Source organism: Schistocerca cancellata, chromosome 11 (assembly GCF_023864275.1).
Source record: "Schistocerca cancellata isolate TAMUIC-IGC-003103 chromosome 11, iqSchCanc2.1, whole genome shotgun sequence".
NCBI classification, from domain to species: domain Eukaryota; kingdom Metazoa; phylum Arthropoda; class Insecta; order Orthoptera; family Acrididae; genus Schistocerca; species Schistocerca cancellata.
Window position 1 is genome coordinate 61,578,731 of NC_064636.1, and position 25,179 is coordinate 61,603,909.

General features: G+C 46.5%; 1 protein-coding gene across 1 annotated transcript in view; it reads right to left on the reverse strand.

Moving 5' to 3' along the window:
- Window positions 1-25,179, reverse strand: part of LOC126108565 (neprilysin-2-like) — a 339,107-nt gene that overhangs the window by 76,110 nt on the left and 237,818 nt on the right. Inside the window, exons 8-9 of the mRNA XM_049913853.1 lie at window positions 6,576-6,734; window positions 2,586-2,729 (exon numbers count right to left, since the gene is read on the reverse strand). Coding sequence (XP_049769810.1) covers window positions 2,586-2,729; window positions 6,576-6,734 — 303 coding nt within the window. The remainder of the gene's footprint in view (window positions 1-2,585; window positions 2,730-6,575; window positions 6,735-25,179) is intronic.

Consider the following 25,179-nt stretch of genomic DNA (forward strand, 5'->3'; position numbering starts at 1 on the left):
TTTAGAAGAGGAGACACTGGTAGATCAGCTGTTGCCGAACATGCTTTGCAGCCGGGAGACAACCACATTCAGTTTGATAGGACTCGAGTACACAAGTGGACACCACGAAAGGCTGTACAGAGAGGCCACAAATATTGTAAACTTAAACTAACTTATGCTAAGAACAACACACCATGCCCGAGGGAGAACTCGAACCTCTGGCGGGAGGGACCGAATGCAGATCAATGATGCCACTTCTGGTAAAGGTTGCTTCGTTGGTAAAAAGGGCTGATGACTGAAATCCCACAATTGTGGCAGTCTGGTGCAAGAATCATCGACAAAATCCTTCCCTTAGAGAGAAATCCGATGCTGATAATCCTTCTACGAGGTGCATTCAAGTTCTAAGGCCTCCGATTTTTTTCTAATTAACTACTCACCCGAAATCTATGAAACTGGCGTTACTTCTCGACGTAATCGCCCTGTGGACGTACACATTTTTCACAACGCTGACGTCATGATTCCATGGCAGCGGCAAAGGCTTCTTTAGCAGTCCGTTTTGACCACTGGAAAATCGCTGAGGCAATAGCAGCACGGCTGGTGAATGTGCGGCCACGGAGAGTGTCTTTCATTGTTGGAAAAAGCCAAAAGTCACTAGGAGCCAGGTCAGGTGAGTAGGGAGCATGAGGAATCACTTCAAAGTTGTTATCACGAAGAAACTGTTGCGTAACGTTAGCTTGATGTGCGAGTGCGTTGTCTCGGTGAAACAGCACAAGCGCAGCCCTTCCTGGACGCTTTTGTTGCAGTACAGGAAGGAATTTGTTCTTCAAAACATTTTCGTAGGATGCACCTGTTACCGCAGTGCCCTTTGGAACGCAATGGGTAAGAATTACGCCCTCGCTGTCCCAGAACATGGACACCATCATTTTTTCGGGACTGGCGGTTACCCGAAAATTTTTTGGTAGCAGTGAATCTGTGTGCTTGCATTGAGCTGACTGGCGCTTTGTTTCTGGATTGAAAAATGGCATCTACGTCTCATCCATTCTCTCAACCGACGAAAACAAAGTCCCATTCGTGCTGTCGTTGCGCGTCAACATTGCTCGGCAACGTGCCACACGGGCAGCCGTGTGGTCGTCCGTCAGCATTCGTGGCACCCACCTGGATGACACTTTTCGCATTTTCAGGTCGTCATGCAGAATTGTGTGCACAGAACCCACAGAAATGCCAACTCTGGAGGCGATGTGTTCGACAGTCATTCAGCGATCCCCCAAAACAAATCTCTCCACTTTCTCGATCGTGTCATCAGACCGGCTTGTGAGAGCATGAGGTTGTTTCGGTTTGTTGTCACACGATGTTCTGCCTTCATTAAACTGTTGCACCCACGAACGCACTTTCGACACATCCATAACTGCATCACCACATGTCTCCTTTAACTGTCGATGAATTTCAATTGGTTTCACACCACGCAAATTCAGAAAACGAATGATTGCACGCTGTTCGAGTAAGGAAAATGTCGCCATTTTAAGTATTTAAAACAGTTCTCATTCTCGCCGCTGGCGGTAAAATTCCATCTGCCGAACGGTGCTGCCATCTCTGGGGCGTATTGACAATGAACGCGGCCTCACTTTAAAACAATGCACATGTTTCTCTCTCTCTTTCCAGTCCGGAGAAAAAAAAATGAGGCCTTAGAATTTGAATGCACCTCGCACTCACTGCAAGCGATAGGGATAGTTGCAGTTGTCTTGCAAGATGCACGTAATCGTACTTTGGCTTCCACCATGTTGTGGGCCAATTGCTTGGAGCTTGTACTACGCTTTGTCTCAATACCTAAATTCGGTGTACGCACAGTCCACTGCCTACCTTCATGTTCGTCTATCTGAATGGACCCACCATCACACAGACGCCCAAAAAGGGGCTCGAAGTGTTGTGTGATGTGGTTGGTGTCTGTAAGGGTACAGCAGCGCTGCCTCTTGACGGTTTCCATCTGCTCTGACCGTATACAGAGACCACCTCGGTTTGTTCCCGACACGAATAGCTGACCAAAGCAGCAGTGCTTTCAGTACGCTACGTCACAGCCTGCAACACACAAGAAACACACGGCACGTGGTCAGAGGAACTGTCATTCGTCAGTGCCCTCTACCGTGGCAACGGTGCATTTCCGCGCACGTGTTCATAGGAGCTTTTGGGGTGCCGGGTTCGATTCCCGGCGGGGTCAGGGATTTTCTCTGCCTCGTGATGACTGGGTGTTGTGTGTTCATCATCATTTCATCATCATTGACTTGCAAGTCGCCGAAGTGGCGTCAACATAAAAGGACTTGCAATACGGCGGCCGAACTTCCCCGCATGGGACCTCCCGGCCAACAATGCCATACGATCATTTCATTTTCATTGTTACCTCCATTTCCAGGCAGCAATCCGTCCGTGCCGTTTGTCGCTTTTAATAATGTGCACCCTGTATGATGAAGGTCTTTGCAAAGTTCGTTAAATATGGGATTGGTTCTTCGTGGTGTAACGCTTTCCATTTTCGTCGATGTAGCTATTTTGTGGCGGGACCCTACAGTGCTAAAGCTAGCTGGGGCTTTCTTGCAGACACCCAGGGCGAGACGTACCTGGTGGCCTCGTCCATCCAGTCCACCTCCTGCAGGATGCGGAGGAACTCCTGGCGGATGTCGTCCACCATCTCGAGTGCCGCCTTCTTCGCTTCCTCGTCGAAGTACTTGCGCACGTATATGGAGCCCACGGAGAGATCCACGCTGCAACAGGGGGTAAGCCACTCTCACACTAGCCAGTCTAAACGTCACACAGACAATAGGTGGGAGCAATGTGAGGAAGCTACGCGGATTTTAATACAATTGTTTGAGCAGAATAGTTTTGTTCAGAAATCCACAGAGTTCTTTATACAAACCAGACTGCAATTGTAGGAGCTGAAGGACATCAAAGGGAAACAGTATTTCAGAAGGGAGTGAGATGTGATTCGATCTGTTCACTGAACGAGCAGTAGAGTCAACCGTAGGCAAATTTGGAAAGGGAATTAAGGTTCAGGAAGAGAAAATGAAAACTTTAAGTTTTGCCAATGATACTGTGATTCCGTCCAGAAAGCAAGGATAAAATTTGGAAATTACAGCTGAGAGAAAAGAAATAAGAACTTTGACTATTGCTGATGATGATGGCTTCAGATGGCTCTGAGCACTATGGGCCGGAGTGGCCGTGTGTTCTAGGCGCTACAGTCTGGAACCGAACGACCGCTACGGCTGCAGGTTCGAATCCTGCCTCGGGCATGGATGTGTGTGATGTCCTTAGGTTAGTTAGGTTTAATCAGTTCTAAGTTCTAGGCGACTGATGACCTCAGAAGTTAAGTCGCATAGTGCTCAGAACCATTAGAACTTAAACTTCTGAGGTCAAATGGTTCAAATGGCTCTGAGCACTATGGGACTGAACATCTGTGGTCATCAGTCCCCTAGAACTTAGAACTACTTAAACCTAACTAACCTAAGGACGTCACACACATCCATGCTCGAGGCAGGATTCGAACCTGTGACCGTAGCAGTCGCGCGGTTCCGGACTGGGCGCCTAGAACCGCTAGACCACCGCGGCCGGCCTTCTGAGGTCATCAGTCCCCTAGAACTTAGAACTACGTAAACCTGAATAACCTAAGGACATCACACACGCCCATGCCCGAGGCAGGATTCGAACCTGCGACCGTAGCGGTCGCGCGGTTCCGGACTGTAATGCCTAGAACCGCTCGGCCACCCCGGCCGGCTGCTTATGATGCATTGTTTCTGTCAGAAATGGCGAAGTACTTGTAAGAGTAATGGAACAGAATGGACAGATGTTAAAAGATAAATATCGACAAAAGTGAAACAAGGATAATGGAATGTAGTCCAACTAAGTCAGGAAATGCTCAGGGAATTAGGTAGGAAATGCAGCACTAAAAGCAGCACACGGGTTTTGCCGCTTAGGAAGGAAAATCGCTGATGGTGGGTGGAGCAGAGAGAGTGTAAAATGCAGACTGGCAGTAGCAAGAAAGGAATTTCTCAAAAAAAAAGACATTTATTAACTTAGAATGAACGTTTAAGTTTTAGGAAATATTTTTTGAAAGTATTTGGCCAGAGAGCAGCCTTGTACAGAAGAGAAATGTGGACAACAAGCAGGTTCAGATGACAAGTGAACAGAAGCATCTGAAATGTAAAACTGGGGAAAAAGGAAGTTAGTGGGAGAGCCTGACTAAAAGAAGGGATCAGTTGATAGGTCACATCCTGAGGCATTGTGGAGCCGTGAAACTGATAGTGACGGGAAATGTGGAGGTGGAGCCGGGCTAATAAAGACTTGCTGTTTATTAAACTGACCAGCCAAGTCAATATCAATCGCCTTCAAACTGCGATACACAGGTACACTGCGCCGCCAGCGACGACGGTAGACACGTCGCAGAGGTATTGCTGTGGCACCTTAACACTTTATTGACTTGGCTGGTCAGTTTAATAAACAGCAATTTTTTGGAGGTCCAAATGTTTTTCGTGGAGTCCATCTGAACTTTACCTGTGATGTACAAGCAGTGTTTGGTGGCAGTACCTGGTTGGTTCAAATGGCTCTGAGCACTATGGGACTCAACTTCTGAGGTCATTAGTCCCCTAGAACTTAGAACTAGTTAAACCTAACTAACCTAAGGACATCACAAACATCCATGCCCGGGGCAGGATTCGAACCTGCGACCGTAGTGGTCTTGCGGTTCCAGACTGCAGCGCCTTTAACCGCACGGCCACTTCGGCCGGCAGTACCTGGTTGACACTTGCTGTTGTATGGGGCAATCGTGCAGATTATGGTGGCCTTGAAGCATTTCCAGATGCTAACATTTTGGCTTGGAAGACATGCAGTATAGCTGAGACTACAGGACTCTTGGCTAAACAGCCTTACGGTACTCTTGTTCCAAGCATGCCATTTGTTTTGACTACGAGAAGGAAGAAGATGCTGATGAGTACCTTTTTATGTGGGCGAAAGTCGGCAATGGCAATTGTAAAATAAAGATGAATGGTGAAACTTCCTGACAGATTAAAACTGTGTGCCCGACCGAGACTCGAACTCGGGACCTTTGCCTTTCGCGGGCAAGTGCTCTACCAACTGAGCTACCGAAGCACGACTCACGACCGGTACTCACAGCTTTACTTCTGCCAGTACCTCGTCTCCTACCTTCCAAACTTTACAGAAGCTCTCCTGCGAACATTGCAGAACTAGCACTCCTGAAAGAAAGGATACTGCGGAGACATGGCTTAGCCGCAGCCTAGGGGATGTTTCTAGAATGAGATTTTCACTCTGCAGCGGAGTGTGCGCTGATATGAAACTTCCTGGCAGATAAAGACTGTGTGCCCGACCGAGACTCGAACTCGGAAGGTAGGAGACGAGGTACCGGCAGAAGTAAAGTTGTGCGTACCGGTCGTGAGACGTGCTTCGGTAGCTCAGTTGGTAGAGCACTTGCCCGCGGAAGGCCAAGGTCCCGAGTTCGAGTCTCGGTCGGGCACACAGTTTTAATCTGCCAGGAAGTTTCATATCAGCGGACACTCCGCTGCAGAGTGAAAATCTCATTGTGGAAAGATCAGTGGTGATTGTATGATTTATTATAGACAATAAAGTGTGTTCTGTCCTTTCCTTAACTCTTTTCCTTATCTCCTTCCCTCGTTTTATTAAAAAAATCTATTCACTTTTTGTTTTGGTGGCCGTGCCGCTCTTGGTTGCACGCAAGGCGGGTGACCTTGAACGGGACTTAAGCCGCTGGATGAGGCTGCCGGGCAATACGGGCCCTAGCTGTCGTGGGAGATCGAAGTTCGAATACAGTAAAAGCTATGCAGACGTGAGGAGGCATGCACAGGACAGTCTAGTGTGGAGATATGCATCAAAGCAATCTTTGGTCTGGAGACCACAAGAACAACATCAACAACAAATGAAGCTATGGAGCTGCAATCTTAGATGGAAAAATATCAGGTAAGAAAGGTAGACAGACGGGAGTTGTGAGTTTGGGTATCTACTGATGGGGGATCTATTATACTTTGCAAAAACAGACATAATGTCTTACGGGATAACAGCAATCAGTGATTTTATAATGTTACTTAAAATCCGTCTTGATTGCAAAAAAATTTTTTTTTATTATTCATATGACCGGTTTCGGTTCATTCAGAACCATCTTCAGATCTGATATTTCAGTTACAGGAGTAACCCGTCCAAGTCCAGCAACTTTCGCATGCTACGTCACATGATTAGATAGGATGAAAAACATTTGCTTCCGTGAAACAGTAAAAAAAAAAAAAAAAAAACAGACATAATGTCTTATGGGATAACAGCAATCAGTAATCTTATAATGTTACTTAAAATCCGTTCTGATTGCAAAAAAAATATTTTTTTTTTATTCATATGACCGGTTTCGGTTCATTCAGAACCATCTTCAGATCTGATATTTCAGTTACAGGAGTAACCCGTCCAAGTCCAGCAACTTTCACATGCTACGTCATTTTTTTTGCAATCAAGACGGATTTTAAGTAACATTATATGATCTATTATACGCCACAGAACTGGCAGAGGGAGATGCCAGTGTGTGGCAGCGGGGCACTCACCCAGCGGCGACGATGCCGAGGCACTCCTTCCAGCGGGGCTCCCGCGCTGTCTTGCCGGACAGGGCGGAGCTGTACTCGAGTTGGCGGCTGCGCAGCTTCTCCGTCATGTACGACACCGACTCACTGGCTGCCCGCCACATCACGTAGTTGGCCATCACCCTGCACAACGCCCAGTTCTCTTCAGTCACACACAAGCACCCCCCGAGCGGAACTCGCTGGCTCCCTACGACAGCCACCTATTGCGTATCCACAGCACCAACTGCAGCGGCCTACCTGATCTCGATTTTCGAGCTGTATCACTTCGAATAAACCACTTGAGTTTCGACAGCTGTGTCCATCATCAGGAGTAAACATCCACTGAGTGCCGTGACAGGCGCAGTGTTTCGCCTGCAGTTTCAAATACATTGACAGAAAAGACCACAGCATAGAAATACACTCCTGGAAATTGAAATAAGAACACCGTGAATTCATTGTCCCAGGAAGGGGAAACTTTATTGACACATTCCTGGGGTCAGATACATCACATGATCACACTGACAGAACCACAGGCATATAGACACAGGCAACAGAGCATGCACAATGTCGGCACTAGTACAGTGTATATCCACCTTTCGCAGCAATGCAGGCTGCTATTCTCCCATGGAGACGATCGTAGAGATGCTGGATGTAGTCCTGTGGAACGGCTTGCCATGCCATTTCCACCTGGCGCCTCAGTTGGACCAGCGTTCGTGCTGGACGTGCAGACCGCGTGAGACGACGCTTCATCCAGTCCCAAACATGCTCAATGGGGGACAGATCCGGAGATCTTGCTGGCCAGGGTAGTTGACTTACACCTTCTAGAGCACGTTGGGTGGCACGGGATACATGCGGACGTGCATTGTCCTGTTGGAACAGCAAGTTCCCTTGCCGGTCTAGGAATGGTAGAACGATGGGTTCGATGACGGTTTGGATGTACCGTGCACTATTCAGTGTCCCCTCGACGATCACCAGTGGTGTACGGCCAGTGTAGGAGATCGCTCCCCACACCATGATGCCGGGTGTTGGCCCTGTGTGCCTCGGTCGTATGCAGTCCTGATTGTGGCGCTCACCTGCACGGCGCCAAACACTCATACGACCATCATTGGCACCAAGGCAGAAGCGACTCTCATCGCTGAAGACGACATGTCTCCATTCGTCCCTCCATTCACGCCTGTCGCGACACCACTGGAGGCGGGCTGCACGATGTTGGGGCGTGAGCGGAAGACGGCCTAACGGTGTGCGGGACCGTAGCCCAGCTTCATGGAGACGGTTGCGAATGGTCCTCGCCGATACCCCAGGAGCAACAGTGTCCCTAATTTGCTGGGAAGTGGCGGTGCGGTCCCCTACGGCACTGCGTAGGATCCTACGGTCTTGGCGTGCATCCGTGCGTCGCTGCGGTCCGGTCCCAGGTCGACGGGCACGTGCCCCTTCCGCCGACCACTGGCGACAACATCGATGTACTGTGGAGACCTCACGCCCCACGTGTTGAGCAATTCGGCGGTACGTCCACCCGACCTCCCGCATGCCCACTATACGCCCTCGCTCAAAGTCCGTCAACTGCACAAACGGTTCACGTCCACGCTGTCGTGGCATGGTACCAGTGTTAAAGACTGCGATGGAGCTCCGTATGCCACGGCAAACTGGCTGACACTGACGGCGGCGGTGCACAAATGCTGCGCATCTAGCGCCATTCGACGGCCAACACCGCGGTTCCTGGTGTGTCCGCTGTGCCGTGCGTGTGATCATTGCTTGTACAGCCCTCTCGCAGTGTCCGGAGCAAGTATGGTGGGTCTGACACACCGGTGTCAATGTGTTCTTTTTTCCATTTCCAGGAGTGTATAATTACTGCAGAGTAATGAAATTTCAGGACTACATTTGTCTAGGTAATGTATAAGTGATTATCATCGCCAGGTCACAGGTCAATGTAAGCACGAGATAATCCATTGCAAATGTGAAATGACGGTTCATTAATAATCAGTGCAAGCAGCAGAATGGTGCATGCAAGGATGCAAACGTGCATCCATTGCGTTGTGCTGGTGCCGGAAGTCAGTCTGTGGGATGGAGTTCCATGCCTGTTGGGGTTGGTCGGTCAATACGTGGATGGTTAATGCTGTTTGTGGATGCTGCTGGAGTTGTTGCCTGATGAAGTCCCATATGTGCTCGACTGGAGACAGACTTGGTGTTCCAGCGGGCTCTGTAGAGCATGCTGGGTTACAACAGCGGTATGGCGGAGAGCGTTATCCTGTTGGAAAACACCCCTGGAGTGCTGTTCACGAATGGCAGCACAGCAGACCGAATCACCATACTCATGCACAAATTTGCTGTCAGGGTGCGTGGGATAATCGCGAGATTATGCGAAATCATATCCCAGACCATACATCCGGGTGTAGATCCAATGTGTCTAGCATGCAGATAGGTTAGTTGCAAGCCCTCAACTGGCCTCCTAAACAACACATGACCCTCACTGGCATAGAGGCAGAACCAGCTTTTATCAGAAAACACACAGCCCTGCCCACCAATATGAGCTCTCGTACGATACCAATCAAGTCGCAATGGCGGTGGTTTGGGGTCGGTGGAACACATACTACAGAGCGTATGGCTCGGCGATATCCTTGCAATCCGAAAACAAAGGAAGTAGGTTACAGTAGGCTTGTTGGCCCACTGCTTGAATACTGCTCAGCAGTGTGGGACCCGTACCAGATAGGGTTGATAGAAGAGATAGAGAAGATCCAGCAGAGAGCAGCGCGCTTCGTTACAGGATCATTTAGTAATCGCGAAAGCGTTACGGAGATGATAGATTAACTCCAATGGAAGACTCTGCAGGAGAGACGCTCAGTAGCTCGCTATGGGCTTTTGTTGAAGTTTCGAGAACTTACCTTCACCGAGGAGTCAAGCAGTATATTGCTCCCTGCTACGTATATCTCGCGAAGAGACCGTGAGGATAGAATCAGAGAGATTAGAGCCCACACAGAGGCATACCGAAAATCCTTCTTTCCACGAGCAATACGAGACGAATACAAGGGAGAACCGATAGAGGTACATCTACATCTACATCTACATTTATACTCCTCAAGCCACCCAATGGTGTGTGGCGGAGGGCACTTTACGTGCCACTGTCATTACCTCCCTTTCCTGTTCCAGTCGCGTATGGTTCGCGGGAAGAACGACTGTCTGAAAGCCTCTGTGCGCGCTCTAATTTTACATTCGTGATCTCCTCGGGAGGTATAATTAGGGGGAAGCAATATATTCGATACCTCATCCAGAAACGCACCCTCTCGAAACCTGGCGAGCAAGCTACACCGCGATGCAGAGCGCCTCTCTTGCAGAGTCTGCCACTTGAGTTTGTTAAAAATCTCCGTAACGCTATCACGGTTACCAAATAACCCTGTGACGAAACGCGCCGCTCTTCTTTGGTTCTTCTCTATCTCCTCCGTCAACCCGATCTGGTACGGATCCCACACTGATGAGCAATACTCGAGTATAGCTCGAACGAGTGTTTTGTAAGCCACCTCCTTTGTTGATGGACTACATTTTCTAAGGACTCTCCCAATGAATCTCAACCTGGTACCCGCCTTACCAACAATTAATTTTATATGATCATTCCACTTCAAATCGTTCCGCACGCATACTCCCAGATAATTTACAGAAGTAACTGCTACCAGTGTTTGTTCCGCTATCATATAATCATACAATAAAGGATCCTTCTTTCTATGTATTCGCAATACATTACAGTTGTCTATGTTAAGGGTCAGTTTCCACTCCCTGCACGAAGTGCCTATCCGCTGCAGATCTTCCTGCATTTCGCTACAATTTTCTAATACTGCAACTTCTCTGTATACTACAGCATCATCCGCGAAAAGGCGCATGGAACTTCCGACATTATCTACTAGGTCATTTATATATATTGTGAAAAGCAATGGTCCCATAACACTCCCCTGTGGCACGCCAGAAGTTACTTTAACGTCTGTAGACGTCTCTCCGTTGATAACAACATGCTGTGTTCCGTTTGCTAAAAACTCTCCAATCCAGCCACCCAGCTGTTATGTTATTTCGTAGGCTCTTACTTTGTTTATCAGGCGACAGTGCGGAACTGTATCGAACGCCTTCCGGAAGTCAAGAAAAATAGCATCTACCTGGGAGCCCGTATCTAATATTTTCTGGGTCTCATGAACAAATAGAGCGAGTTGGGTCTCACACGATCGCTGTTTCCGGAATCCATGTCGATTCCTACATAGTAGATTCTGAGTTTCCAAAAACGACATGATACTCGAGCAAAAAACGTGTTCTAAAATTCTACAACAGATCGACGTCAGAGATATAGGTCTATAGTTTTGCGCATCTGCTCGACGACCCTTCTTGAAGGTACCCTCCGCCACACGCCGTCAGGTGGCTTGCGGAGTGTAGATGTGGTTGTAGATGTAGAAGTAACCGATTTGCAACAGTTCGCTGTGTCACTGTGGTGCCAACTGCTCCTCAAATTCCTGCTGCAGATGCAGTACTGCGCACCAGAGCCGTACACCGAACACTATGGCCTTCCCTCTCGGTAGCGCCATGTGGCCATGCACAGCCTTCTTCTTGCGACTCTGCAATCTCTTGACCACTGCTGGCAGCAGTCATATACAGTGGCTATATTCCTGCCAAGTGTTTCTGAGATATGGCAGGATACAACCAGCTTCTCGTAGCCCTATTACACGACCTCGTTCCAACTCAGTGAGGTGTTGTTAATGGCGTCTTTGTCAAATGGCTCTGAGCACTATGGGACTCAACTGCTGTGGTCATAAGTCCCCTAGAACTTAGAACTACTTAAACCTAACTAACCTAAGGACAGCACACAACACCCAGCCATCACGAGGCAGAGAAAATCCCTGACCCCGACGGGAATCGAACCCGGGAACCCGGGCGTGGGAAGCGAGAACGCTACCGCACGACCACGAGATGCGGGCGGCGTCTTTGTCACCCTAAAGCAGGGGCGGGCAGGAATCCTGCACATGTGCGGTGCACTTGCACGCGTGCAGTTAACAGGTGTTCTGCGTGCACACAGGGGCAAGCTGGCCACCCGCTACTCTCCCCTCCCCACCATACCTTCTGTCCACTCCTTCCTCTGTAATCTTGCTTTATTGAATGATGGAATAACGTTAGCAGGAGTGCTTGAAATAAATCACGCTTTGAAAGAGTACCTATTAACTACGATACGTTTTATTTAATTATCACAGGTGGAGTTTACAATACGTTTAATATCTGGAACAAAATTTCTGCATACAGACAAACGCAAACTGTTATGTAAATTTTTATCACTTATGTTTGCTCTTAACCGAGGCTTATTAATTCAGCAAATGGTTTTCCAGCTCTCCCTATATTAACCGCAATTTTATAGCTTGCACGTACCGTTGGCCTATTATTGTTGTCGTCCTGAAAAATTGAAAACAGTGCTCCATAAAATGTTAAATCAGTTAGATGAGAGACATGACGAGAGAAAGTCGCAGATCTCTCGTGACAACGGCAACTAGGACAGATGCATCTAATATCGTCAGGTCGCTCTTCTTAAGCTCAGTCAATTTCCCCATCCGCTCAAAATCCGACAATAAATTGTACTCGTCCTTGTGAAATTTATTATAATGGCCTTCAATACTAAACTTCCGCTGACCAGCGAGAATACTGCCACATATTAAACATTTCGAATTTTCACGTCTTTGGACAGAGAAAAAATGATTCTCCCATTCCTTTTTGAAAGATAGCAAATCTCCACGTTTCCGTTTCCTTGATTGACTCTGCATTTTCCGGTTCTTGAAATACAACGTTCACTACGTAGTGGTCGCTTCGCATGAACGTCCGCGGCTTAGCCTGGCACTACACTGCCGCAACCTGCCTGCTGTCGCCACTGCCCCATTCGACGACTGCACGCGAGCAGCACACGTGCAGCGCTGTGCGCTCACGAGCCGCGTGCAACGTTTGCCCGCCCCTGCCCTAAAGGCATTCTTCACTAACATCAACTCGCCACGTCCAACTTCACGCTCACTAGCGCTTCAGGGCGTATTTAAACCAAACCTGATTTGCATCCTCTTAGTGATGCTACCGACAACGCCTTCTTGGTGCTGCAGCACATTTTATCTCCCGGCAGTGCGCGTCGCCGGTTCATCACGCCAGCTGACGTGACTCGACCCAGCAGCGAAGCAGAGGCGCTACGACTTGCGCAACTCCCTTTCCTGCACACGCGTCAAAGTGTCCCTCCCAGTGAGGCTCCAAACACTACTACTGCCTCAACTTAAGGGGCTCCGGAAAGGCTCAAAATCATGAAAAGTTCAATTTTTACTTTTTTGCGTTTTCTGAATCTGCAGACTATTACCTTTTAATATATAATTTATTCAATTCCGAAGACTACAACTATTTTTAAATTTTTTTTGAAATATGTTCTACATGGGCGTGACCCACTGTGGCGCTGTTAAACTGCTGTCAAATGGTGTTATTATTAACGTCCGTGTTCATCAGGTACATTTTAGTGATGTGAGATAAAGTATGTGTTGTGGCTAAACCTATTTTCAGAGACTTAGCAGCACCTGAACTGTTGAAAAAGTGTATTCACGGAAAAACTCAAAACCACAATGAAAGTGTAAATAGTGTTATATGGTCGAGAATCCCCAAGACTGTATTTGTTGGAATAGAAACACTTCACTTTGGTGTGTATGATGCTGTTGCGACTTTCAATGATGGCAACATTGTAAGGTGCAAGGTATTTAGAAAAATTGGGAATGAAGATAGGTTCTAACATGGTACGAGCGATGCTTGCTTTAGACAAGGAACGCCTTCGGGCTGCAGACAGGGCTGTAAAGAGTCTAGAAATACAAGCTAGAGTAAACAGGAGGAGGAACAAGAGGAAGCTGGAGGAGGAGTTTGCAGAGGATGAAGATAATCCATCCTATGGACCTGGAATGCACTAAAAAGTTAATCCAATCTTTGTCGCTCGATTCCCAAAACTTTTATTTTCTCATACTAATTACATGTTTTCTAAGGATCTTCCAAACATATTTGTTTCAAACTTTCAGTAAATGTTACACAGTACCTTCTGCATAATCTAACACAGCCTTTTTCCAAAAAACTGTATATTTTTGAATATATAAATAAAAAATTGCAAAAAAATGTTGTGAATTTTCATTAGAATTGAAAAAAACTCATCTTTAATAACTGAACTAAAATTTTGTAAAATCCCTGTGTTAAGTTGTAGCCCATATTCCAATAAATAATCTGTAAAACGTTCAACTTCCTACCTCAAATACTTTGTGAGGAAAGATGTAATTTATAAGCGTTATTTTAACATTGCAAGTATAGGGCGTTCCGGAGCCCCTTAAGTGGAACACCGTCGCAGCCCGGGTAGTCAGTGGCTTTTCACTCCTGATGGCGATGGCAGAGACAGCTGTCGAAAGCTCGAGAGTTTTATTTGAAGTGGATTGGCTTGAAAATCGAAGAAAAAATGTACAGTATCTAATACATACAGTTGCGAAATTCACTGCTCTAAAAGCATCTAACATCACTTCATCTACCTGTTCCAATACCTTCTGGGTACGACCAAATCCTAGTTCTCGTTTTCTACCCTAAAGTGCTAAAATTTGGACAATGTGAGGAAGGCTTAGCTGAATTATTTGTAAAGAGTGTTTCAAGAAGGAAAGCCTCTAACATCACTTCATCTACCTGTTCCAATACCTTCTGGATATGACCAAATCCTAGTTCTCGTTTTCTACCCTAAAGTGCCAAAATTTGGACAATGTGAAGAACGCGTAGCTGAATTATTTGTAAATGGTGTTTCAAAAAGAACTTCAAAACTTAAAAATTGATATAAACTCATTGAAAGAAGGTATAGCGCTGGGATTAGTGTTCTTCTGTAGCGAAACACATCAAGTTTTCTTACCTTAAACTAAAGATGTTGTAGGTGGCTTCCGTTGGTTATCCTGCGACATCCCATCGGAAGTCAATTTCTCCCCAAACTCGATGTAGCATTGGAGGTGAAACTTGCTCAGTGCTGGGGTGAACTCTTGCTCTAAGTTCAGGTAGAGAATCCAGTAGAGGAGGAACAAAAACGGTAACCTTGATGCATCCCCACAAAAAAAACCGAATGGTGTCAAGTGTGGGAAACGTGGGGGCCGTCCCCAATTGGCGCATCACGACCAACCCATTATCCTGGACAGCAGTCACTGAGAAAATCCCGGACGTCAGCCAGGTAGTGGGATGGTTCAAATGGCTCTGAGCACTATGGGACTTAACATCTGTGGTCATCAATCCCTTAGAACTTAGAACTACTTAAACCTAACTAACCTAAGGACATCACACACATCCATGCCCGAGGCAGGATTCGAACCTGCGACCGTAGCAAGTGGGATGGTACACCATCTTGCATGAAGTAAACATTTCATTCTCAGTCATCCTCATCGATCTTTGGTATCAAAGGCATACTATGTCGCTGATGGTTCTCTCACGGAAAAAAAGGGGCCATACGTTTTGTTCTCGCTCAGTGCACAAAAAATGTCCAGTTTAGAGCTATCACGAATATGTCGCAGTGTTTGATGTGGACTTTCACTACCCCAAATCCTACAGTTATGTGTGTTAACCGTGACACGTAAGTGAAAAGTCGACTCGTCAGAAAAGATGATTTTATCCAAGAAATGTTCATCCTCACGTAATCGATTTAACATACACTCCTGGAAATTGAAATAAGAAACCCGTGAATTCATTGTCCCAGGAAGGGACTTTATTGACACATTCCTGGGGTCAGATACATCACATGATCACACTGACAGAACCACAGGCACATAGACACAGGCAACAGAGCATGCACAATGTCGGCACTAGTACAGTGTATATCCACCTTTCGCAGCAATGCAGGCTGCTATTCTCCCATGGAGACGATCGTAGAGATGCTGGATGTAGTCCTGTGGAACGGCTTGCCATGCCATTTCCACCTGGCGCCTCAGTTGGACGAGCGTTCGTGCTGGACGTGCAGACCGCGTGAGACGACGCTTCATCCAGTCCCAAACATGCTCAATGGGGGACAGATCCGGAGATCTTGCTGGCCAGGGTAGTTGACTTACACCTTCTAGAGCACGGGATACATGCGGACGTGCATTGTCCTGTTGGAACAGCAAGTTCCCTTGCCGGTCTAGGAATGGTAGAACGATGGGCTCGATGACGGTTTGGATGTACCGTGCACTATTCAGTGTCCCCTCGACGATCACCAGTGGTGTACGGCCAGTGTAGGAGATCGCTCCCCACACCATGATGCCGGGTGTTGGCCCTGTGTGCCTCGATCGTATGCAGTCCTGATTGTGGCGCTCACCTGCACGGCGCCAAACACGCATACGACCATCATTGGCACCAAGGCAGAAGCGACTCTCATCGCTGAAGACGACACGTCTCCATTCGTCCCTCCATTCACGCCTGTCGCGACACCACTGGAGGCGGGCTGCACGATGTTGGGGCGTGAGTGGAAGACGGCCTAACGGTGTGCAGGACCGTAGCCCAGCTTCATGGAGACGGTTGCGAATGGTCCTCGCCGATACCGCAGGAGCAACAGTGTCCCTAATTTGCTGGGAAGTGGCGGTGCGGTCCCCTACGGCACTGCGTAGGATCCTACGGTCTTGGCGTGCATCCGTGCGTCGCTGCGGTCCGGTCCCAGGTCGACGGGCACGTGCACCTTCCGCCGACCACTGGCGACAACATCGATGTACTGTGGAGACCTCACGCCCCACGTGTTGAGCAATTCGGCGGTACGTCCACCCGGCCTCCCGCATGCCCACTATACGCCCTCGCTCAAAGTCCGTCAACTGCACATACGGTTCACGTCCACGCCGTCGCGGCATGCTACCAGTGTTAAAGACTGCGATGGAGCTCCGTATGCCACGGCAAACTGGCTGACACTGACGGCGGCGGTGCATAAATGCTGCGCAGCTAGCGCCATTCGACGGCCAACACCGCGGTTCCTGGTGTGTCCGCTGTGCCGTGCGTGTGATCATTGCTTGTACAGCCCTCTCGCAGTGTCCGGAGCAAGTATGGTGGGTCTGACACACCGGTGTCAATGTGTTCTTTTTTCCATTTCCAGGAGTGTATCTTGGCCACAATAATGCGTTCACTATGCTGTTTGTACTAGCTTACCCACATTCCTATTTTCCTATTCATTATTAAACCTACTCCTGCATTACCCCTATTTGACTTTGTGTTTATAACCCTGTAGTCACCTGACCAGAAGTCTTGTTCCTCCTGCCACCGAACTTCACTAATTCCCAATATATCTAACTTTAACCTATCCATTTCCCTTTTTAAATTTTCTAACCTACCTGCCCGATTAAGGGATCTGACATTCCACGCTCCGATCCGTAGAACGCCAGTTTTCTTTCTGCTGATAACGACATCCTCTTGAGTAGTCCCCGCCCGGAGATCCGAATGGGGGACTATTTTACCTCCGGAATATTTTACCCAAGAGGACGCCATCATCATTTAATCATACAGTAAAGCTGTATGCCCTCGGCAAAAATCACGGCCGTAGTTTCCCCTTGCTATCAGCCGTTCACAGTACCAGCACAGCAAGGCCGTTTTGGTTATTGTTACAAGGCCAGATCAGTCAATCATCCAGACTGTTGCCCTTGCAACTACTGAAAAGGCTGCTGCCCCTCTTCAGGAACCACACGTTTGTCTGGCCTCTCAAAAGATACCCCTCCGTTGTGGTTGTACCTACGATACGGCTATCTGTATCGCTGAGGCACGCAAGCCTCTCCACCAACGGTAAGGTCCATGGTTCATGGGGGGGGGGGGAATTGATACTACAATCATATCTGTAGGTACTATGAGTTAATCTATATGATTTTTCAAAGTTGTTAAGTCTGTTTTGAAACACCATGTGCTTAGCTTTTTCATGACAAAAGTTTTGGCGATATTCTTCTTCTTCATAATCTTGTGCAAATGGTTCAAATGGCTCTGACCACTATTGGACTTAAAATCTGAGGTCATCAGTCCCCTAGAACTTAGAACTACTTAAACCTAACCAACCTAAGGACATCACACACACCCATGCCCGAGGCAGCAGTCGAACTTGCGACCGTAGCAGTCGCGCGGTTCCGAACTGAAGCGCCTAGAACCGCTCGGCCACAGTGGCCGGCCATCTTGTGCAAGCTTGTAAAAATAGGTTCTGGTAGTATCTTTAAGCTGATGTTCTCCTTCAAATAAATGATGTCATTTCCCACCAGACGGTTTAATTGTAGATTCTGATACATTTTCACAGCTGATTACAATATTCACATATATTAGGGATAACAACAGTTTATAGACTGACCCGTTTGCGGTATGCCGATAATTTTTACTTATGGACCGTCTGACAGCAACTGAATAAAATACAATTTTAGTGCTATACGCGTTTCGCCTTTATTTTCTGCAAGGCAGCATCAGTGGCCTGGAATATGTACATATGTTAGCTATTCAATTTACATTTTTGCCACTGAAATAAACATAGGACTCACAAGAGAACTAGTGAAAGAAGAAATAAAAGGCATAATAAAACAAAGACAGCAGACACACAACAAGAACAACCAAACAGAAGCAAAGTTAACAAACAATAACATGTTAATAACAAGAGCAGACGAGGGAAATGCAACAGTACTCATGGATAAAGAGCAATACATCACAAAAACCAAGGAATACATAAACACCAATGCCATACAAAAACTGAAGTCAGGTCCAGCTACACGATTCCAGTCAAACGTGAAACGAACACTGAAAAACATTGAACACACACTCACAGACAAACAGAAACACTACATAGCCCAGAAAAACCCACAACCCCAACGCTCCGCAGTCAACTGAAAGTACACAAAGACGGAATGCCAATGAGAGCTGTTATCAACTTCAAGAAAGCCCCAACATACCACATAGCCAAACACCTCCAAAAGTTAGTTACAAAACACTATAAAGAAGAAAACAACATATAAGTGATAAACACAGGAAACCTAATAGAAAACATACAGAACATACAGGTACCACACACAGCATCACTGATTTCATTCGACATAGAAAATATGTATACCTCCATCCCTATCACAGAAACAATAGAAGTCATAGAACCAAATCTCTCATCCCACAGCAACCTCACCATAGACGCAATAAAAGAAATAATAGATACGCTCAGACTGACAACTGAACAAAACTACTTTCAGTTTGAGAAAGAATATTATCTACAAAGTGATGGACTGCCCATGGGATCCCCAATATCATCAGTCACCTAGAAAATCAGATATTTGAAAAGATAACCACTAATGAAAGTTTCAAAATCATATATTGATACATATACGTGGATGACATTATTTGTCTGGTAGATGAGCCAAGTGAAAAAATAGATGAACTCCATTCGGAAATAAACAAAGCTCATCAGAACATGGAATTCACACTTGAAAAAGAAAAAGAAAATCAAATAAATTTTCTTGACATTACAATAAAAAAATAAAATGGCAAACATACGTTTAACATCTTTAGAGAACCAACAGCCACAGACACAATAACACATTCCACATCCAACCCCCCCCCCCCCCCCCAGCCAGAGACTTGCAGCACTAAGACACATGTTACATAGATTAAACACACTCCCACTCAGCTAGAGAAACTATGAACAAGAAATGAGTACAATCATACAAATAGCTAGGAACAATGGGTATGACACACATGTTCTACACAGGCTGAATCAAAAAATAAAAACACAAATACAAAACAAACGCAACATTCCCAGAATACAAGAGAAATCACAAGCTGAAAACTTACAAACACACTCAACAAACACACACAATGACAAAACCACACAGATCAGAACCAGATGGTACACCATGACCTACACACATAAACTAACACACAGAGTTGCAAATATCCTAAAGAGACAGGGCTTCAAAATAGCATATACGCCTGGGCAAACCCTCCAATCACACCTAAGCCAGCCAGATACCAAGAGGGACAAATTCCAACAATCGGGAATATATAAACTTGAATGTCAAATTTGTGATGCAGTGTATACAGGCATAACATGCAGGAATTTTGAAACAAGATACAAAGAACATATGAGATGTTGGAAGTACGAAGTGCATTCAACTTCTAAGGCCTCCGATTTTTTTTTCTCCGGACTGGAAAGAGATAGAAACATGCGCATTGTTTTAAAATGAGGCCGCGTTCATTGTCAATACGTCCCAGAGATGGCAGCACCATACGGCAGATGGAATTTTACCGTCAGCGGCGAGAATGAGAACTGTTTTAAATACTTAAAATGGCGACGTTTACCTTACTTGAACAGCGTGCAATCATTCGTTTTCTGAATTTTCGTGGTGTGAAACCAATTGAAATTCATCAACAGTTGAAGGAGACATGTGGTGATGGAGTTATGGATGTGTCGAAAGTGCGTTCGTGGGTGCGACAGTTAAAGAAGGCAGAACATCGTGTGACAACAAACCAAAACAACCTCGGGCTCGCACAAGCCGGTCTGACGACATGATCGAGAAAGTGGAGAGAATTGTTTTGGGGGATCGCCGAATGACTGTCGAACACATCGCCTCCAGAGTTGGCATTTCTGTGGGTTCTGTGCACACAATCCTGCATGACGACCTGAAAATGCGAAAAGTGTCATCCAGGTGGGTGCCACAAATGCTGACGGACGCCACATGGCTGCCCATGTGGCATGTTGACGAGCAATGTTGGCGCGCAACGACAGCACGAATGGGACTTTCTTTTCGTCGGTTGTGACAATGGATGAGACGTGGATGCCACTTTTCAATCCAGAAACAAAGCGCCAGTCAGCTCAATGGAAGCACACAGATTCACCGCCACCAAAAAAATTTCGGGTAACCGCCAGTGCTGAAAAAATGATGGTGTCCATGTTCTGGGACAGCGAGGGCGTAATCCTTACCCATTGCGTACCAAAGGGCACTACAGTAACAGGTGCATCCTACGAAAGTGTTTTGAAGACAAATTCCTTCCTGCACTGCAACAAAAACGTCCGGGAAGGGCTGCGCGTGTGCTGTTTCGCCAAGGCAATGCACCCGCACATCGAGCTAACGTTACGCAACAGTTTCTTCGTGATAACAACTTTGAAGTTATTCCTCATACTCCCTACTCACCTGACCTGGCTCCTAGTGACTTTTGGCTTTTTCCAACAATGAAAGACACTCTCCGTGGCCGCACATTCACCAGCCATGCTGCTATTGCCTCAGCGATTTTCCAGTGGTCAAAACAGACTCCTAAAGAAGCCTTCGCCGCTGCCATGGAATGATGGCCTCAGCTTTGTGAAAAATGTGTACTTCTGCAGGGCGATTACGTCGAGAAGTAACGCCAGATTCATCGATTTCGGGTGAGTAGTTAATTAGAAAAACAATCGGAGGCCTTAGAACTTGAATGCACCTCGTATGAAATAAACCATTCCACATTTGCAGGGCATTTAAAACACCATAACTATAATCCTACAAACATGGAACAAGAAATGAAAATAATGAGAATAAGCAACCCTGACCAACATCTTACACAAATGCAAGAAAACTTCCACATCCAGAAAGCCATAGCAGAGAACAAACATGTGATAAATGAACAAACACATATCAGCACAGGCTCCCTACTACACTTAATAAAGGAAATGATAACATAAAAGAAAAAAACTCTTCCCCACACCACCTGGACACACACATCACACACACACACACACATACACACCCACACGCACACACATAAGCAGAGCCAAAGAAAATACCACACCATAACACACACACATATAAAGCACAAAAAAATTATATCACACCAAAACACACATACACAAATGCATTCACGAACAGATCACAGATACAACACTCGAAAGTTTGGCAATAACATTCGATCTTTGGCAAAAACATTTGACAGTCGGCAACAGAAACACAAACATAGCATTGAAACAAGCGTTCAGTTCATAGTGCTGTGGAATGTGGGAAAAAAACCGCAAATTGACATTCATAAGAAGAAGAACACAACCAAAAATGCAACAGGAGCGTAATATGTAGGAAATAGTCCACTCAACCTGTAAGTACAGTTCAAAACATTACTACTTAAAAGGAAATGCCAACCACCAGAACTGTTTATAACCTATAGGCACAGCGACAAAAATGTAAATTAAATAGCTAACATATGTACATATTCCAGGCCACTGGTGATGCCTTGCAGAAAATAAAGGCGACACGCGTATGACACTAAAATTGTATTTTATTCAGTTGCTGTCAGACGGTCCATAAGTAAAAATTATCAATATACCGTGATATTACACGTAACTGAGGAAGACAGGACTACAAAAGTTTATGACCCGTTTACATACATCCCATTTCGTGCATCCATGACAACCAAGGGCGTCGTCTGCATTGATGCGCCAGGTATCTCGTAAGGCCTCCAGGTTCAGGCTGCACTTGTCATTCTGGTTTTTGTCTACAATATTTTGACACAGATTAAAACCATTACAAAAACTAGAAAGTCTGAAAGATAAAGGCTGAGTAAACGCTTACGGTAACTATTGGTAGTTGTCAGACTATGATATTTGTCTTGTGCTGAGAATGGTATGCTTACTTCGATTTGGGTGCGTTTTCTATTCTGAGAGTCGAACAGGTGTTTTACAATATCGTGTTTTTCTAAAAATGAATTACTTCTGTTTCATATTCTATACCAGGATTTACAAATGATAAAAGTAATTTTGGCGTGAACAGTTTCGACAATCTACTATGCTTATAAATCCCAAATTACGACGTAGTTTTCAAATTTAAAATTTTTACTGTTTTCGGTTTCAAATAGAGCTGACAAAAACAAATGAAGCATTTCAATGTCTCTGTCTCCTATGTTTTCGGATGAGACATAAAGTTCCAAAAGGAAATTTAATTAATAATTTAGTTGTATTGCCCAATTCGTAAATCTCGTTTGTGGTTTGTTCTTAAATGGACATGGCTATTTCTATGATGTTAGCGCTCAGAGCTTTGTTTACATGCAATAGGCATTTTGTTCGTTTCAGAATTTATGTTTTTTCTATAATTGTGTAGTTGCAAATTTGGTTATAAGCCTACATTGAAGATAATTTTTGATAAGCTGTAAAATCGGTATTATATTTCTTGTCTGTAGAACTTACAGCTTGTCTACAGATGTTAATTGTCGAAATATCGTGTGAGCAGCTTTAACAGAGTGTAAAGATGAAGTAGAAAGGTTTGCTGAATTTACCGATATCATATCCACGATGCTATGAGCTGTAGCTTAATTTAACTTTTTGATGTTTATATTTTCCGCCCCAGACGTTAGTACATCATCAAGATACAGTGAAACAGATGGAAAGCAATTCGAATCTGATTGATTCCAAGATATAAGCTACAATGTTTTTATGAAGAAATGCTGTCTAAATTGCGTCTAAATTCAGCCTATCTCACTGAAAGCAAGAGCACATTAACACAGTATTTCATCCGTATGGAACATATAGGAGGGTTGGAACTTAAATAGTGGCAACTATTTATTCACAACCGACACAAAAGAGTTACATGTTTGCACCTTTTGTGTAGAGCCCGTTGTCAGCGATGTGGATGGCGCAGTATACCGTTAGCAGAGACTGTTCTGTTGATGGTGCGAATGGAGTGGTCGTAAGTTATGGTGATTCTCGTGTACGACTGTGATGGTGTTATCCTAACGCATTGTTCCTCCACGGCAGACCGTCAATGCACTGAAGAAACACCAGGTCGGAACTGTGTTTTGTCCTCCAAATAAAACTCATGCACTGGTGGGGAGCGCCAAAGATGACCTCGGTTTGAGGAAGGCCGGCGTGTATCAGATTCCCTGTCAATGTGGCAAGTCGTATATTGGTCAGACGATGCGTACCGTCGAGGATCGATGCCGTGAACACCAGAGGCACACTCGACTGTTGTATCCGAACAAGTCCGCGGTCGCTGAACATTGTTTGTCGGAAAATCACGCCATGGAGTATGACCGCACGAGGATTCTGGTACAGACGTCGAGATACTGGGACATCGTTGTTAGAGAGGCCATCGAAATTCGTACCAATGACGACCTCATAAACCGTGACTGTGGCTATAATCTTAGCAAGGCTTGGGAACCAGCGAGTGGGTTAATCAAGAGTATATCGAGCAAACGTATAGTTGTGACGACCACGGCGGTCAGAGCCATCACACCGACCTCATCTCAGACGCCGTCGCAATCTGTTCCACCACGCGACCGTGGCGCGGGGCGCGGACGGCGGAGGGAGCGCGCCGCGGGCGGAGGGTATTTAAATCGGCCGCCGCCGCGACCGAACCCAGTTCCCTCTGAGCAGCCATAGCGTACGGATCTCCGTGCCGGCACGTTCACAGGACCTCAGTCCGTCAGTTCACCTGATGATGGCGACTTGTATGATCGCCGAAATATTGTGCCCGTTGGACACTATAGACCGGCAGCACACCCGTGGATATTTTGATCACTGTATTACTGTTCGTTTTTGGAGCATCACCTGTGACCAGCTTTGCGAAAGAAGCGGCGACACTTTCTGCGCAGCCCAGCCATCATTTTGCGCGACAGCCGGCCGGAGTGGCCGTGTGGTTCTAGGCGCTACAGTCTGGAACCGAGCGACCGCTACGGTCGCAGGTTCGAATCCTGCCTCGGGCATGGATGTGTGTCATGTCATTAAGTTAGTTAGGTTTAATTAGTTCTAAGTTCTAGGCGACTGATGACCTCAGATTTAAGTCGCATAGTGCTCAGAGCCATTTGAACCATTTTTTTGCACGACAATGCGCGGGCGCATACAGCGCAAGCTGTGGCTGCTCTGTTCGGACGATGGGACTAGGAAGTACTGTACAAGTGTGTTAACTGTGTTGCAGTGCTGCCACTACAAATTGCGCGTCATGCTTACACGAAAGCAGACGAAAGGCTTGGAAGTAAAACTCGCTTTAAATGTTGTTCGTAAACGAAACTGAAATCGTCGTGTTCATTAAAAACCATATACACTCCTGGAAATGGAAAAAAGAACACATTGACACCGGGGTGTCAGACCCACCATACTTGCTCCGGACACTGCGAGAGGGCTGTACAAGCAATGATCACACGCACGGCACAGCGGACACACCAGGAACCGCGGTGTTGGCCGTCGAATGGCGCTAGCTGCGCAGCATTTGTGCACCGCCGCCGTCAGTGTCAGCCAGTTTGCCGTGGCATACGGAGCTCCATCGCAGTCTTTAACACTGGTAGCATGCCGCGACAGCGTGGACGTGAACAGTATGTGCAGCTGACGGACTTTGAGCGAGGGCGTATAGTGGGCATCCGGGAGGCCGGGTGGACGTACCGCCGAATTGCTCAACACGTGGGGCGTGAGGTCTCCACAGTACATCGATGTTGTCGCCAGTGGTCGGCGGAAGGTGCACGTGCCCGTCGACCTGGGACCGGACCGCAGCGACGCACGGATGCACGCCAAGACCGTAGGATCCTACGCAGTGCCGTAGGGGACCGCACCGCCACTTCCCAGCAAATTAGGGACACTGTTGCTCCTGCGGTATCGGCGAGGACCATTCGCAACCGTCTCCATGAAGCTGGGCTACGGTCCCGCACA